This window comes from Onychostoma macrolepis, chromosome 23, assembly GCF_012432095.1.
Source record: "Onychostoma macrolepis isolate SWU-2019 chromosome 23, ASM1243209v1, whole genome shotgun sequence".
Classification (NCBI taxonomy): domain Eukaryota; kingdom Metazoa; phylum Chordata; class Actinopteri; order Cypriniformes; family Cyprinidae; genus Onychostoma; species Onychostoma macrolepis.
Window position 1 is genome coordinate 2,576,311 of NC_081177.1, and position 13,022 is coordinate 2,589,332.

A 13,022-nucleotide genomic window follows, 5' to 3' on the forward strand; every position below is an offset into this window, starting at 1 on the left:
TGCATGAAACATAAACTTTAATGTGATCATATACTTCTCAATATCAGTACAAAGAATATCTGCTTTAGTCGTACGTTCATTTAAGCACAACCAAACTTTTACAAAAACCGCAGCAGAGACAAAGGAGAAAAACAGGAATGTTTATCAAAGCAGCTCACAAGTTTCCTTCTTGCTGACCGTAGATCAGTCGTTGTACGACAGGAATCTGATCTTAAATCAGACTTTAAGAAACCAGGTCAAACACTCCAAAGGTGTGGTCACACTAGATTCACATCAATACACATTTAAAAACATGCATACTGAAATCTACAAACTGGAATAGTTAATATCCTAAATGTATTATTATTATTTATAATGCATTCAAATGAGAAGTCTGTATGCATGACATCGTATCCTGTTGCCTATATATATATATATATATATATATATATATAGCAAAAAACGAATGCAAAAAAAGTTAATACTTTTGCATGCTTAAAATCTAGTGTGACCGTCCCAACTAAGAAACAAACCTCCAGACGACTAGATTTGGTGGGAACACAACTGGTTTACCTCCTGTAACCCAAATTATTTCATTGGTTTCTACTTTCTATTGCTGTGTAACAAGTCCTTTATTTAGATCTTTTAAAATGAGATTTTCAACCAAAGACTGTAGCATTGTCAGGCGAGAAGCACAATCAGAAAACAAACCGCTCGTGTAAAGATTCAGTCTTTCTTTCACAAGACCTGCAAATTTACAACCGAGCCATAAACGTGAGCAGCTGCCAAATGGAGAAAAACAGAATTTCACTGTAATTAAAATAATCTCTATCTACACGCATAAATACATCCCGCTGTAGGAGACACTGAGAAACACTTAATTTTTGACCATAAAGCTCTTGACCATGCAATGCTCAAATTTCCTGCACTTTCGTGACCACAAAATATCCAGAATCCCTCGCAGTTCTGACTGTGGGTTATATCATTACATAGATCCAACAAAATATATATATATACTGTATATATTTATTTAAGGCTGATCTACAGGCCAAATACTACAAGGTAGCTGACGAACATTTAAATATGCACAAACCGAAGTGTATGTCCTCGAAAATACATAATCCGACTATATTCATACATACATACATACATGTGTCTGTCAAATACTGATGAGTTTGTATCCCTGGACTGCTGAGTGTTGTCATGGAGTCATCGTGTTACCATGGTTACCATTTAGATTGCTTTTTAATATTAAGTGAAATTATACCCATTCAGTATGTGTTTAGGGAGCGCACATCAAAAGCAAAATAAACGTCAGCAATTTTAAGTTACTTTTTAAAATTAATTCTCAAAAACTTACATTAAAGTTCTGCCTAACTATTATTAAATATTTATTTTTACTACTTACTACAAGCATATTCATGTTCAGCTGTCCATAGCTTGTTTAGCTCGTTGAAGAATTTTTACAAGGAAAAAACTCAAACAGTCGCTGTTTTAATCTCATACGACCACAACCTCAACTAGACCAGCAGCATTTAGTCGCTCCCTGAATGGAAAGGGTGTTGGGTGTCCGATACTGCTCTTGGGAGAGCCACCTTCATGCAAAGTTTATCTTCAACACATTTGCCTGAATGTTAAAAGATAGTAGTTAAAGACTGATTAGAGCTGGAGCTGAAGGTGGCCTTCCAGGAACAGGACTGGACATCCCTTGTTTAGGTGTGAGGGTTAAGGGTCAGGGTTAGGATATAACATTCAGAGTTTAGGGAGCAGGGTACAAGGACCTCAAACTATTGGCTAACACCACTTCACTAGGTAATTTGTGTTCCGAGACCCCTGATGTGGGGTTCAGGGTTGTAGGGTTGGGGTTAGGGTACTTAAGCCTGCTCCTGGTGATCTACCTTCCCTCCTCTTTAATTGAAGCTCAAGACCTTAATTAGCTGGTGTGGAGTGTTTGGAGATAACAGGAAGCTGGATCTGCAGGAGCAGGAACGAACCCACTGGTAAGGGTGTAAGGTTTAGGATAGAGTTAGGCTATAACATTCGGAGTTTAGGGAGTAGGGTGCAGGGATCTCAAACTACCGGATAATTATGTAGATTTTAGGGTTGTTGGGTTGGGGTGTTCAATCCTGCTTCTGGTGATCCATCCTCCTCTTTAAGTGAACCCCAAGACCTTGATTAGCTGGTTCAAGTGTGTTTGGAGGCTACAGGAAGCCAGATCTCCAGGAGCAGGAACAAACCGCCAGTAAGGGTTAAGGTTTAGAATAGAGTTATGCTATAAGATTCAAAGTTTAGGGAGTAGGGTGCAGGGATCTCAAACTACTGGCTAACACCACCTGACTAGCTAATTTGTATTCGAAACAGCTGATGTATTGTTCAGGGTCATAGGGTTGGGGTTAGGGTACTTAATCATGCTCCTGGTGATCTACCCTCCTCCTCTTTAAGTGAACCCCAGGACCTTAATTAGCTGGTTCAAGTGTGATTGGAGGGAACTGAAGACTACAGTAAGCTGGATCTCCAGGAAGAGGAACAAACACCCCTGGTTAGGGTGTGAGGTTTAGGATAGGGTTAAGATATAACATTTAAAGTTTAGGGAGTAGGGTGAAGGGATCCTAAATTACCAACTAAGACCATCTCACTAGGTAATTTGAATTCAAGACCCCTAATGTAGGGTTCAGGGTCAGGTGCTCAATTCCATTCTTTGTGATCTACCTCCTCTTTAAGTGATTAGTTGGATTAAGTGTGTTTAATTAGAGCTGGAGGGTTAAGTTTAGGATATAACATTCAGAGTTTAGAGAGTAGGGTGCAGGGATCTTAAACAACCATCTAACACCACCTCCACAATAGGTAATTTGTGTTTGAGATCCTTGATGTATGGTCTGGGGTCATAGGGTTGGGGTAAGGGCAGGGAATTCAATATCTCCATGAGAAGGACTGAGTACCCCTGGTTTAAGGATGTATCTGTAGTACCTAGTTATCCCACCATAAGGCTTCACACCTGTACCTGAACTGGCCGTGCATTTAACAGCAGGCCCCATAAGTGCATTGGTTTGTATCGTAATGTTTTGTACCTCCGTAGAAAGTAAAAAGCTCTCGCTGTCATAAGCACCACCTTAACACAATGAAGGCACCTGGTGCACCCCTCAGGGTTCAATGAGTTCTTCTCATAAGAAGAAAAACAATGATGAGATCAACAACATGGAGACCAGGAGACAAATGAAAACAAATCAGAAGTGAGGAATGTCTTCTTGTACATGCATCCCAAGTATGCATGGGAGCAATAACGTTCCATAGCGCTGATGTCTCTAGGGAATCACAACCATATTTCGTCTGTCCTCGTAAAAAGTCAGTACCCTATGTTGAGCTTGTTCTTGTTGAGCTCCCTCTCCAGGTTGCCGATTAGTGTGTCGATGCTCTCCTGCAGGTCCCGCAGGTTGACCCTGTTGCTTAGGACTGGGCTGATCTCCTGGATCTTCATGTAGGCCTGGTAGGTGTGCTCTTTGGGTCGGTGCTCTGGGAGGATCTCATCATAGGGGCTTGTGGGAAGAGGTTCCTCCACTTGTAGCTTGTCCAAAACTACTGTATTCTCTTCCTCACTCACTTCCTCTTCCTCCTCTATCTGCATTTCCTCAACTCTCTCCACTGCCCGGTCCAACTCGGGCAACTCTTGTTCGGAGACTACATCTGTAGTACCCTTCGATAAGTCCTCCTGTTCCTCCTGTCCTGCGTTCGAAGGTTCTTCGCTGGGAACGTCATCATAGTCTGCCTCCTCCGGGCAGCTCGGTTTGAGGTACGTTTCCCGGCATCCACTCCAGTCCCCAGCATAGCGGTTACTGGGACTGTCCAGACGGCCAGCTCTGGGCCGCAAAACGCCTGCCATGTCCGACTCTGTTAGATTTAGCACCTGTGGACGCTCTTTCCTCCTCCTTACGGCAGCCGTCACTGCTGGAAGCGACTCCACCGAGGCAGGAACCGGAGATGAAGATTTACCCTGAGCATCCACAACTGCGAAAAAAGACAAGAAACAATGGGTTTAATCATTTGATTATAAATTAACAACACATTTCAGATAATGAGAGCATATATGGAATAACCAGTGTTGGGGAAAGTATTTTAAAACTGGCCAAGCTAAAAGCAACTCAAATTTGAAAATGGTAAGCTACTAACAAAAAGCATCTTACTACAGTGAAGGTAGTACAGGAGGTAATATCTTTGTATACATAAGGTCATGGCCAAAAGTATTGGCACCCTTGGTAAATATGATCAAAGGAGGCTGTGAAAATTATTCCGCATTGTTAATCCTTTTAATCTTTTTAAAAAAAAAAAATTAAAACCACAAAAATCTAACCTTTCATTGGAGAATAAGAATTTTAAATAGGGGGGAAATATCATTATGAAATAAATGTTTTTCTCTAATACACATTGGCCACAATTAACGGTACCCTTTTATTCAATACTTTTTGAAACCTCCATTTAACAGCTCTAAATTTTCTTCTTTAATGCCTGATGAGGTTAGAAAACACCTGAAAAAAGATCAGAGACCATTTTTTTAAATCCAGAATCACTCCAGATCCTTTAGATTCCCAGCTACATGTTGGTGCTTCTCCTCTTCAGTTCACTCATTTTCTACAGGGTTCAGGTCAGAGGACTGGAATGGCCTGCAGAAGCTTGGTTTTGTGCTCAGTGACCCATTTTTGTGTTGATTTTGAGGTTTGTGTTTGGATTATTGTACGGTTGGAAGATCCAAACCCAATATAAGATTTCTAACAGAGTCAGTCACTTTTTGATTTTTTAATCTGTTGGTATTTGATAGAATCAGTGACGTCGTGTGTCTAAACAAGATGTCCAGGACCTCCAGCAGAAATATATGCCCACAACATCAAAAATACAGCAGTATATTTCATTGTACTTTTTATCCCTGTGTTCACCAAACCCATCTCGAGTGTTTGCTGCTAAAAATCTAATTTTTTAGTTTCATCTGACCATAGAAGCCAGTCCCATTTGAAGTTCCAGTCGTGTCTGATAACTGAATATACTGGAGTTTGTTTTTGGATGAGCAAGGAGAATCTTTCTTGAAACCCTCCTGAACAACATGTGCTGATGTAGGTGCTGTTTGACAATTTTTTTTAAGGTTTTCTGACCCCGAGACTCAACTATTTTCTGCAATTCTCCAGCTGTGGTCCTTGGAGAGTCTTTAGCCACTCAAACTCTCCTCCTCACCGTGCATTAGGACGATATAGACACATGTCCTCTTCCAGGCAGTTTCATAACATTTTATGTTGATTGGAAATTCTTAATTATTGCCCTGATGGTGGAAATGGGAATTTTCACTGCTCTAGCTCTTTTCTTAAAGCCACTTCACTAATTTGCGAAGCTCAATTATCTTTTTCTGCACATCAGAACTATATTCTTTGGTTTAACTCATTGTGATGGATGAATAAGGGAATTAGGCCTTTGTTTTCCCTCCTATTTATATTTCTGTGAAACAGGAAGCCATGGCTGGATAATATCATGTTCATAATCACCCTGGAGTGCTCAAAATTGTAAATATGAATGGGTATATACTTCAGATATATTATACTTATAAGAATGTCTAGGGGTACCAATAATTGTGTCCAACGTGTATTTGAGAAAAACATTAATTTCATAATGAGATTTTTCCCCATTTTCAAATGTTTTAGTTCAATGAAAGGTTAGATTTTTGTGATTTTTTTAAATAAAAGATCAAAAGGATTAATAATGCAGGTTTATTTTCAGAGCCTTCTTTGATCATATTTACCAAGGATGCCAATACTTTTGGCCATGACTGTATAATATGATATAAAATATTTTATAATTTTAATTACTCCCCAAAACTAGCAATAATATACCGTATTGACCCGAATATAAGACAATGGTTTTTTTTTTCTTGGAAATATATCTGAAAAAAACGTGGTCGTCTTATATTGAGAGTCTAGACTTAACAATAATACACCCACAACAATAGGTGGCGCCAAATACACGAAAAACGAGTGTGCCATGAAATACGTAATGTAATGAGTGTTGTAAAGATCGTGAGTGAAAACAAAAGAAATAGAAAAGCTTACAGCAACATGAGTCGTGACTGTCATGTTAGCCTGATGGGACCTATCCGTAATCAAGCAAGTAAAGCGAAGCAAAATCCTGATGGGACCAAACTTCCTCTGTAAGTAATTTTAAAAATGTAAAACAGTACCCAGATTTGAAGACTACAATAAGATTTATCTTCTACTGTAAATACAATTTTGGTAGGCTACTATGAGATGGATAGACTAAATGTTATATAATTCAGATGGGCTACCTGTTATTTTTATGGTATATCAAAAAGTGTATATTTTTAAATGTGATTGTTGGTACATTTTACCAGTATTTACCATACTTTCAAAACAAAAATTAAAATAGGAAAAATATGCAATATGAAAATAATTTAAGAAAAAAAAAGTTTTTTTTGTTTTGTTTTTTTCCTCAGTAAAACACAAGATTTGGTTTTCAAAAAGCCTTTTTCCAAGAGATAAATCTGGAAAAAGGGGGGTTGTCTTATATTCGGGTCAATACGGTATGTGGTTTTATTATGAAAAGCTCAAAGCATGCAGAACAAATTAGATACATGCCTCGAAACCCCAAACAAACTCAAAGATCCTGACTACTGACACCAACCCAAATTGGCTAAACCTCAAATACTTTTTGTTGAACTTGGCCAAACTCTATAAAACTTGCCAAGCCCTACAAACCCTCCAAACTTGCCACAAAAGTCGTAAACCTGGTAGAAGGACAGGAAAGCAGTAGAACAGTGGCAAGCTATCAGTAGTTTTAGCTTCTATTTGAACAAATCTGCGTACTAGCAAGATATTGACATAGTGTCATGAAGGGCTAGCAGAGGACACACAAAGCACACCCATTTAATCCTGTTTACCTGCCCCGATCTGCTCTCTAAACCCTCTGAGGATTTTAGCAGTGGCCTACATGTGATGGGACAAGTAAAATAAACAAACAAGCACAAATAAATATACAAAATACAGCCGAGTACTATAGAATTACTGTAGATTTGTAGCTCTTAGCCTTAACAAATTATGTTGTTTTTACAATAAGAGTACTAAAATAATGTTAAAGCAGGCTTAAGGCTAAAATTTCTATGTACACACAACCTGTTAAGCCGATTTAAACTTAGTTAACTTAGCTTAGTTAATCACTTGACATTATTTCCAGTAGTTAATCAATGCCAAGTTCTGTTTAAAATAGAAAGGTCTGCTTTAGAAACAGTGTTTTGATAATTAAACTGATTTAAATAAATAAATGGAAATTGAATAAAAATTTGTGACCATGGACCACAAAACCAAATTAAGTGTCAATTTTGCGAAATTGAGATTTATACGTCATCTGAAAGCTGCATAAATAATCTTTCCATTGATGTATGGTTTGTTAGGATCAGACAATATTTGGTTGAGATACAACTATTTGAAAATCTGGAATCTGAGGGAGCAAAAAAAATCAAAATATTGAGAAAATCGTCTTTAAAGTTGTTCAAATGAAGTTCTCAGCAATGCATATTACTAATCAAAAATGAAGTTTTTATACATTTACGGTAAGAAATTTACAAAATATCTTCATGGAACATGATCTTTACTTAATATCCTAATGATTTTTGGCATAAAAGAAAAATGGATAATTTTGACCCATACAATGTATTTTTGGTTATTGCTACAAATATACCCCAGCGACTTAAGACTGGTTTTGTGGTCCAGGGTCACATTTATTAAAGTAAGTAAAACTTCACCTTAAATTTAAGATGTAATTTAAGATATATTTAAGATTTAATTTAAAATATATTCTCTGGCATATTCTCTTAAACTTAATTTAGACTTGATGTTTTTACTGAAAAACAAAACATATATATTAACTATTTATATATATATATATATATATATATATATATATATATATATATATATATATATATATATATATATATATATATATATATATATATATATATATATATATATATATAAATTACATTTAAATAAATAAATGGAACTGTAATTTAATTTAAACAAATAAAAAGATTTTTAAGATAAATTTAGGTTATATTCAATTGAATATTTTCTTAAAGTTTAGACTTGATATTCAGATATTTTTACTGGAAAACAACAACAAAAAATATTTAAATAAATGAATAAAAATAGATTAAAATAAATTAAAGACATATTCTCTTAAAGTTTAGACTTGATGTACAGATATTTTACTGGAAAATGACACAAAAACGTCCAGAATTTTTCTCATTATCATGGTACATTGCCCAAAAACATGGTGAGCTACTTTTGTTTTATTAAAACCTCAAAGTTTACGCAACTCTGACAAAAAAAAAAAATACCCAGCAGAAATCTTTATAAATGCTCATAATTCAAGAAAACAACAAACACAGACACTACAGAATATGCATCAAAATATCACGTGCCCGTGTGGAGACACACAAGCAGACAAAAAGACAGCCGTCTCAGAGCAGGACGAGCGCAGCTGGCCTCATGGGAGTTTCTCCACGCCTGACGGAGGCTCTTTTGCAGCGAGAGGCCCCTCTAAACGGGCCGATTGTTCTGAGGGTGAGGCGGGTGGGTCGGCCGGAGTTGAAGGTTAAGACAGGAATGCGCATAATTATAGACTGAGGTTTACTGTACAGTTTCTGCATGCTGGAGGAAGTCACGCACACAGCGGGACAAAAATCTGTCTGAAACCACGAGTCAGGATGGGCAGCAAGAGTGTGATTAAAGCCCGACACGAGTTTATGAGACGACCCCGAGACACACGACGGAGCCTTAAAGGAACAGCTCACCTAAACATGACACACTTGTGTTGTTTTAAAGCCGTATGACATTCTTTCTTTTGCGTGTTTTGGAGAAATGTACCATACAGGGTCCAAACTCTTGCAAAAACTACATGCAAATGACTGGTGTATTATTTCATTTAAAAACCGGCAGATACTACTACCACTACTTAGGACTAAATGATGATTAAAGGAATGTAATAGCAATTTCTATGTTATCTACAATGTTTTCAATGATAATAATAATATATATATATATTTTTTACATTATTTAAATTAAACACTACTATTTTACAATGCTATTGTACTGTAAAAAAAAAAAAAAAAAGTATTTACTATAACCACAATAATAATAATTATTATAATTACTGTTGCTATTGCTGTCATTAATATGATGATAAATAATTATTTTGCTTTGTAATTACTTTATATATTCATTTTTTACTTTTATTATTTAAACAAAAAAAAAAAATCATTCTATTGTACTGTAAAATAAAAAAATAAAAAAACTTTATATTTCCTAAAACAAATTATTATTACGCTCATCATTATTGATATTATTTTACAGAACAACTGTAAAATTACAATCCTATTATATTCATGGCTATAACTTAACACCTTAAAGCGTCTCTTTATTTTCACAATCAATTTATAAACTATTCTCATTACAAATTTGGGAAGAAGCACTATGAAACTCTCCCAACAACTTTATGTCTTATATCTCCTTTTGCGTTTCATAGGAACACCATTCCAGCTTCTGTGGCGATTTTCATGGTGAGAATATTATATATATAAACCTTGCTACGTGTACTGCGTTAGGTTAACTGAGACTTGAGCACTTGCACGTTGTTGCTCTTCTGTTGGTTTTGATTGCTTCTATTGTCCTCATTTGTAAGTCGCTTTGGATAAAAGTGTCTGCTAAATGACTAAATAAATAAATCCACAAGAGGGTGATGCACTCTAGTGAAATGGTGTATGTGTCACCTGGCCAGAGCTGGAGCAGGTAATGAAGGACCTCGATGTGTTTCTTGAAGTGCAGAGCGCTGGCCAGCTCCTCAGAGTCGATGAAGACCCGGTTCCCGTGGCAGGACGCCTCCTGTCTCTGGCTGAGCAGAACCGGCCCGAAACACACCGCCAGGTTCTGACAGGTCATTTTATTCACCTCGTGATGGGACGCCACACGCTTCAGGTGATCCAGAAGCTTCCGCAGGGTCGCCTGAGCACAAACACACACACACACGTGAGAGATCAGAAACAGGACAACGGACAAGACAGTTCCCCTCCAGAACCTTCCCGTACCTTCTCAACCTCCGGTAGGAACTCCAGCAAACCGACAGCGTGATCCGAGTCGGCCGAGTCGTTCTCACAGCCGCCGCTTCCCATCTGCAGCGGCCTCTTGGCCATCGAGTCCAGAACAGACTCATACAGCGGCTTGGTGATGAGAGGATGAGGAAGCTCACGGAGGTAGTCCTTCAACACGCCTGCAGAGAGACACACACACTGTGTTTCTTATTTGTCTTTTATGTTTGCTATTTGCTGTTGTGTTTTTTTTCTAACTTTGTAAAGCGACAGATGTTATAAAAAGAAAAATTCTTTATAAATAAATAAATGAGATTCAAATTAGTGCTGTCAAACGATTAATCACGATTAATCGCATTCAAAATAAAAGTTTTTGTTTACATAATGTTTATTATGTATATATAAATACACACACATTCAGTATATAATTTGAAAATATTTACATGTATATACATTTATATTATTATATTTTATATTATATATAAATATATTTAATATATAAACAACATATTTTTCTTAAACATACATGCATGTGTTTGTATTTATATATACATAATATATGAGTGTGTACTGTGTATATTTATTATGTAAACAAAAACTTATTTTATCGTTTGATAGCACTAATTTTAATCTCATTTATTTATTTATAAAGAATTTTTCAGCACTAATTAAAAGAAACAAAATTGATTAAAATGAAGAAATGCAAAATATATTAAAATAACTCAATATAAAATTACACAAAATAAAAGCACATTAAAAATAAATACTAAAAAAGGTTAAAATGAAGAATGGATTTAAATAAATACAAATTAGACTAAAATACATAAAAATAGATAAAAATAAGTAAATAAATTAATTTAAAATACTTAATGCAGAATATAAATTAACAAATGTAAAAGAAATTATAAAAATAGATTTAAACAAATAAATAAATGTACGTTAATATATAACAATGTAAACAAAATGAATGAGTATAAGACTAAAATATGAATAAATGATCAATTTAAATAAAAAGATTAAAATAAGTTAAATAAATTAGTAAATAATACATAAAATGAAACATTTTATAAAATAAATAAATGCTAAAATATTATAATAAAAACATTAAAATAAGTGAATAATAAATAACAAAATAATATAAATAAGTAAATAAACAATGCATCTAACAATGAGGTATTATTTATTGTTACTATACTAGTACTAAAATAATGCACAGAAAAAAATCTAATGTAATAAATGTAACAATAGAAATGAAATATTATGACATTTATAATCTTAAACTTTCACAGTATAAATTAGGTCTTTATACAAGAAACTATATAGATGCCTTTTAAATTTTAAATGGGGGTTCTGTAGCATCTAAAAGATCGAACATCACTGTCATAGAGTGATGAAATTGAATTTATCTGCTGTTGGGAAGATGTATTACGAGGTGTGAGGTAGTCACAGTCTGCTATTATTGGTCAGTCAAGCAGATAGTCCCGCCCCCAAACTCGAGCCAGTTGTTGATATATCAGGCTGCTCAATATGACAGATCAATGTTTTGTGTTTTATTCTTCTGGAAGTCTATTAAACTTACTTCTCCAGACAAAAATGTAATTAGTCACTTTAAATCTGACAACAATCCTGTAGATATGAAAGTAGAGACTAAGATCTGCTGATTCAGTGAGATTAAACTGACAAATGAAAGGAAATATCATCTGGAGCCGGTTTCTCCAGGGCTCTGATAGGCTGGATTCGTTCCCGCTCTACAGGCCTGGGATCAGAGGAAGCGCTATTGTTGTGTTTTTGTGGAAGTGTTGGAATTTGGCCCGGAATGTTGAGGTTGGGAACAATGAGAGAGCGAACGGATCCAGACGCAGAATTCACACCTGAGCAACTAGAGACTGAGCGGAAGACATTAAAACACAGCCAGAGAAAAAGAAATTAATACTGTTATCCATCAAGGATGCTTTAAACTGATCAAAAGTGCCAGTAAAGACATTTATAATGTTACTAAAGATTTCTATTTCAAATAAATGCTGTTCTTTTGAACTTTCTATTCATCTGTAAATCCTGAAAAATAAAATGCATCACGGTTTCCACAAAAATATTGTGCAGCACAACTGTTTTCAGCATTGATAATAATCAGAAATGTTTCCTGAGCAGCAAATCAGCATATTAGAATGATTTCTGAAGATCATGTGACACTGAAGACTGGAGTAATGATGCTGAAAATACAGCTGCGCATCACAGAAATAAATTACAGTTTAACAGATATTGACATAAAAACAGCTATTTTAAATCATAAAAATATTTCACAATTTTACTGCATTGTTCAAATAAATGCAGCTCTGCTGAGCAGAAGAGGCTCTTTCAAAAACATTAAAACATCTTACAAAATACATATAGGTATTATCATGGCCAAAAGCCAGTGCTGATGCAGCAGTATTTCTGTAAGTTACTGACAGAGTTTTTCACAGGCCAATTAACAGACTGTAAATAGAAGCGCTAATTCAGTCAGACCTGACCTCTGACTGTCATGGGCAACTAAAGAAAACAGACAAGAATATTCACACACAAACACTCACACACACAAACACACGCACGCAAACAGCCTATTTTTTCTGTATTCAAATGTGTGTGGTTATGTTGTTCTGAATCAGTGTCTTTATACACTGTGTGTGTGTGTGTGTGTGTGTGTGTGTGTGTGTGTGTGTGTGTGTCTGTCAAACACCATCTGTGGGAGTTCACACACAAAGACACACACTTGTTAATGACTTTGCATGTCTTTTCAGGTGACACACACACACACACACACACACACACAGTGGATGGTAAGGGAACAGCATATGGAATAACAGTCCACCAGAATATATATATATATATATATATATATATATACAGGCAGACAGACAGACAGACAGATAGA

At 35.7% G+C, this 13,022-nt stretch overlaps 1 protein-coding gene across 5 annotated transcripts in view; it reads right to left on the minus strand.

Annotated features, from left to right (window-relative positions):
• syde2 (synapse defective 1, Rho GTPase, homolog 2 (C. elegans)) overlaps nt 1-13,022 on the minus strand; it is a 43,069-nt gene continuing 30,047 nt past the window's right edge. For all 5 annotated transcript variants that reach the window (XM_058763038.1, XM_058763037.1, XM_058763036.1 and 2 more), the window contains 3 exons: nt 10,112-10,293; nt 9,797-10,028; nt 1-3,981 (listed from right to left, as the gene is read on the minus strand). In XM_058763038.1, coding sequence (XP_058619021.1) covers nt 3,323-3,981; nt 9,797-10,028; nt 10,112-10,293 — 1,073 coding nt within the window. In that variant the 3' untranslated portion in view covers nt 1-3,322. The remainder of the gene's footprint in view (nt 3,982-9,796; nt 10,029-10,111; nt 10,294-13,022) is intronic.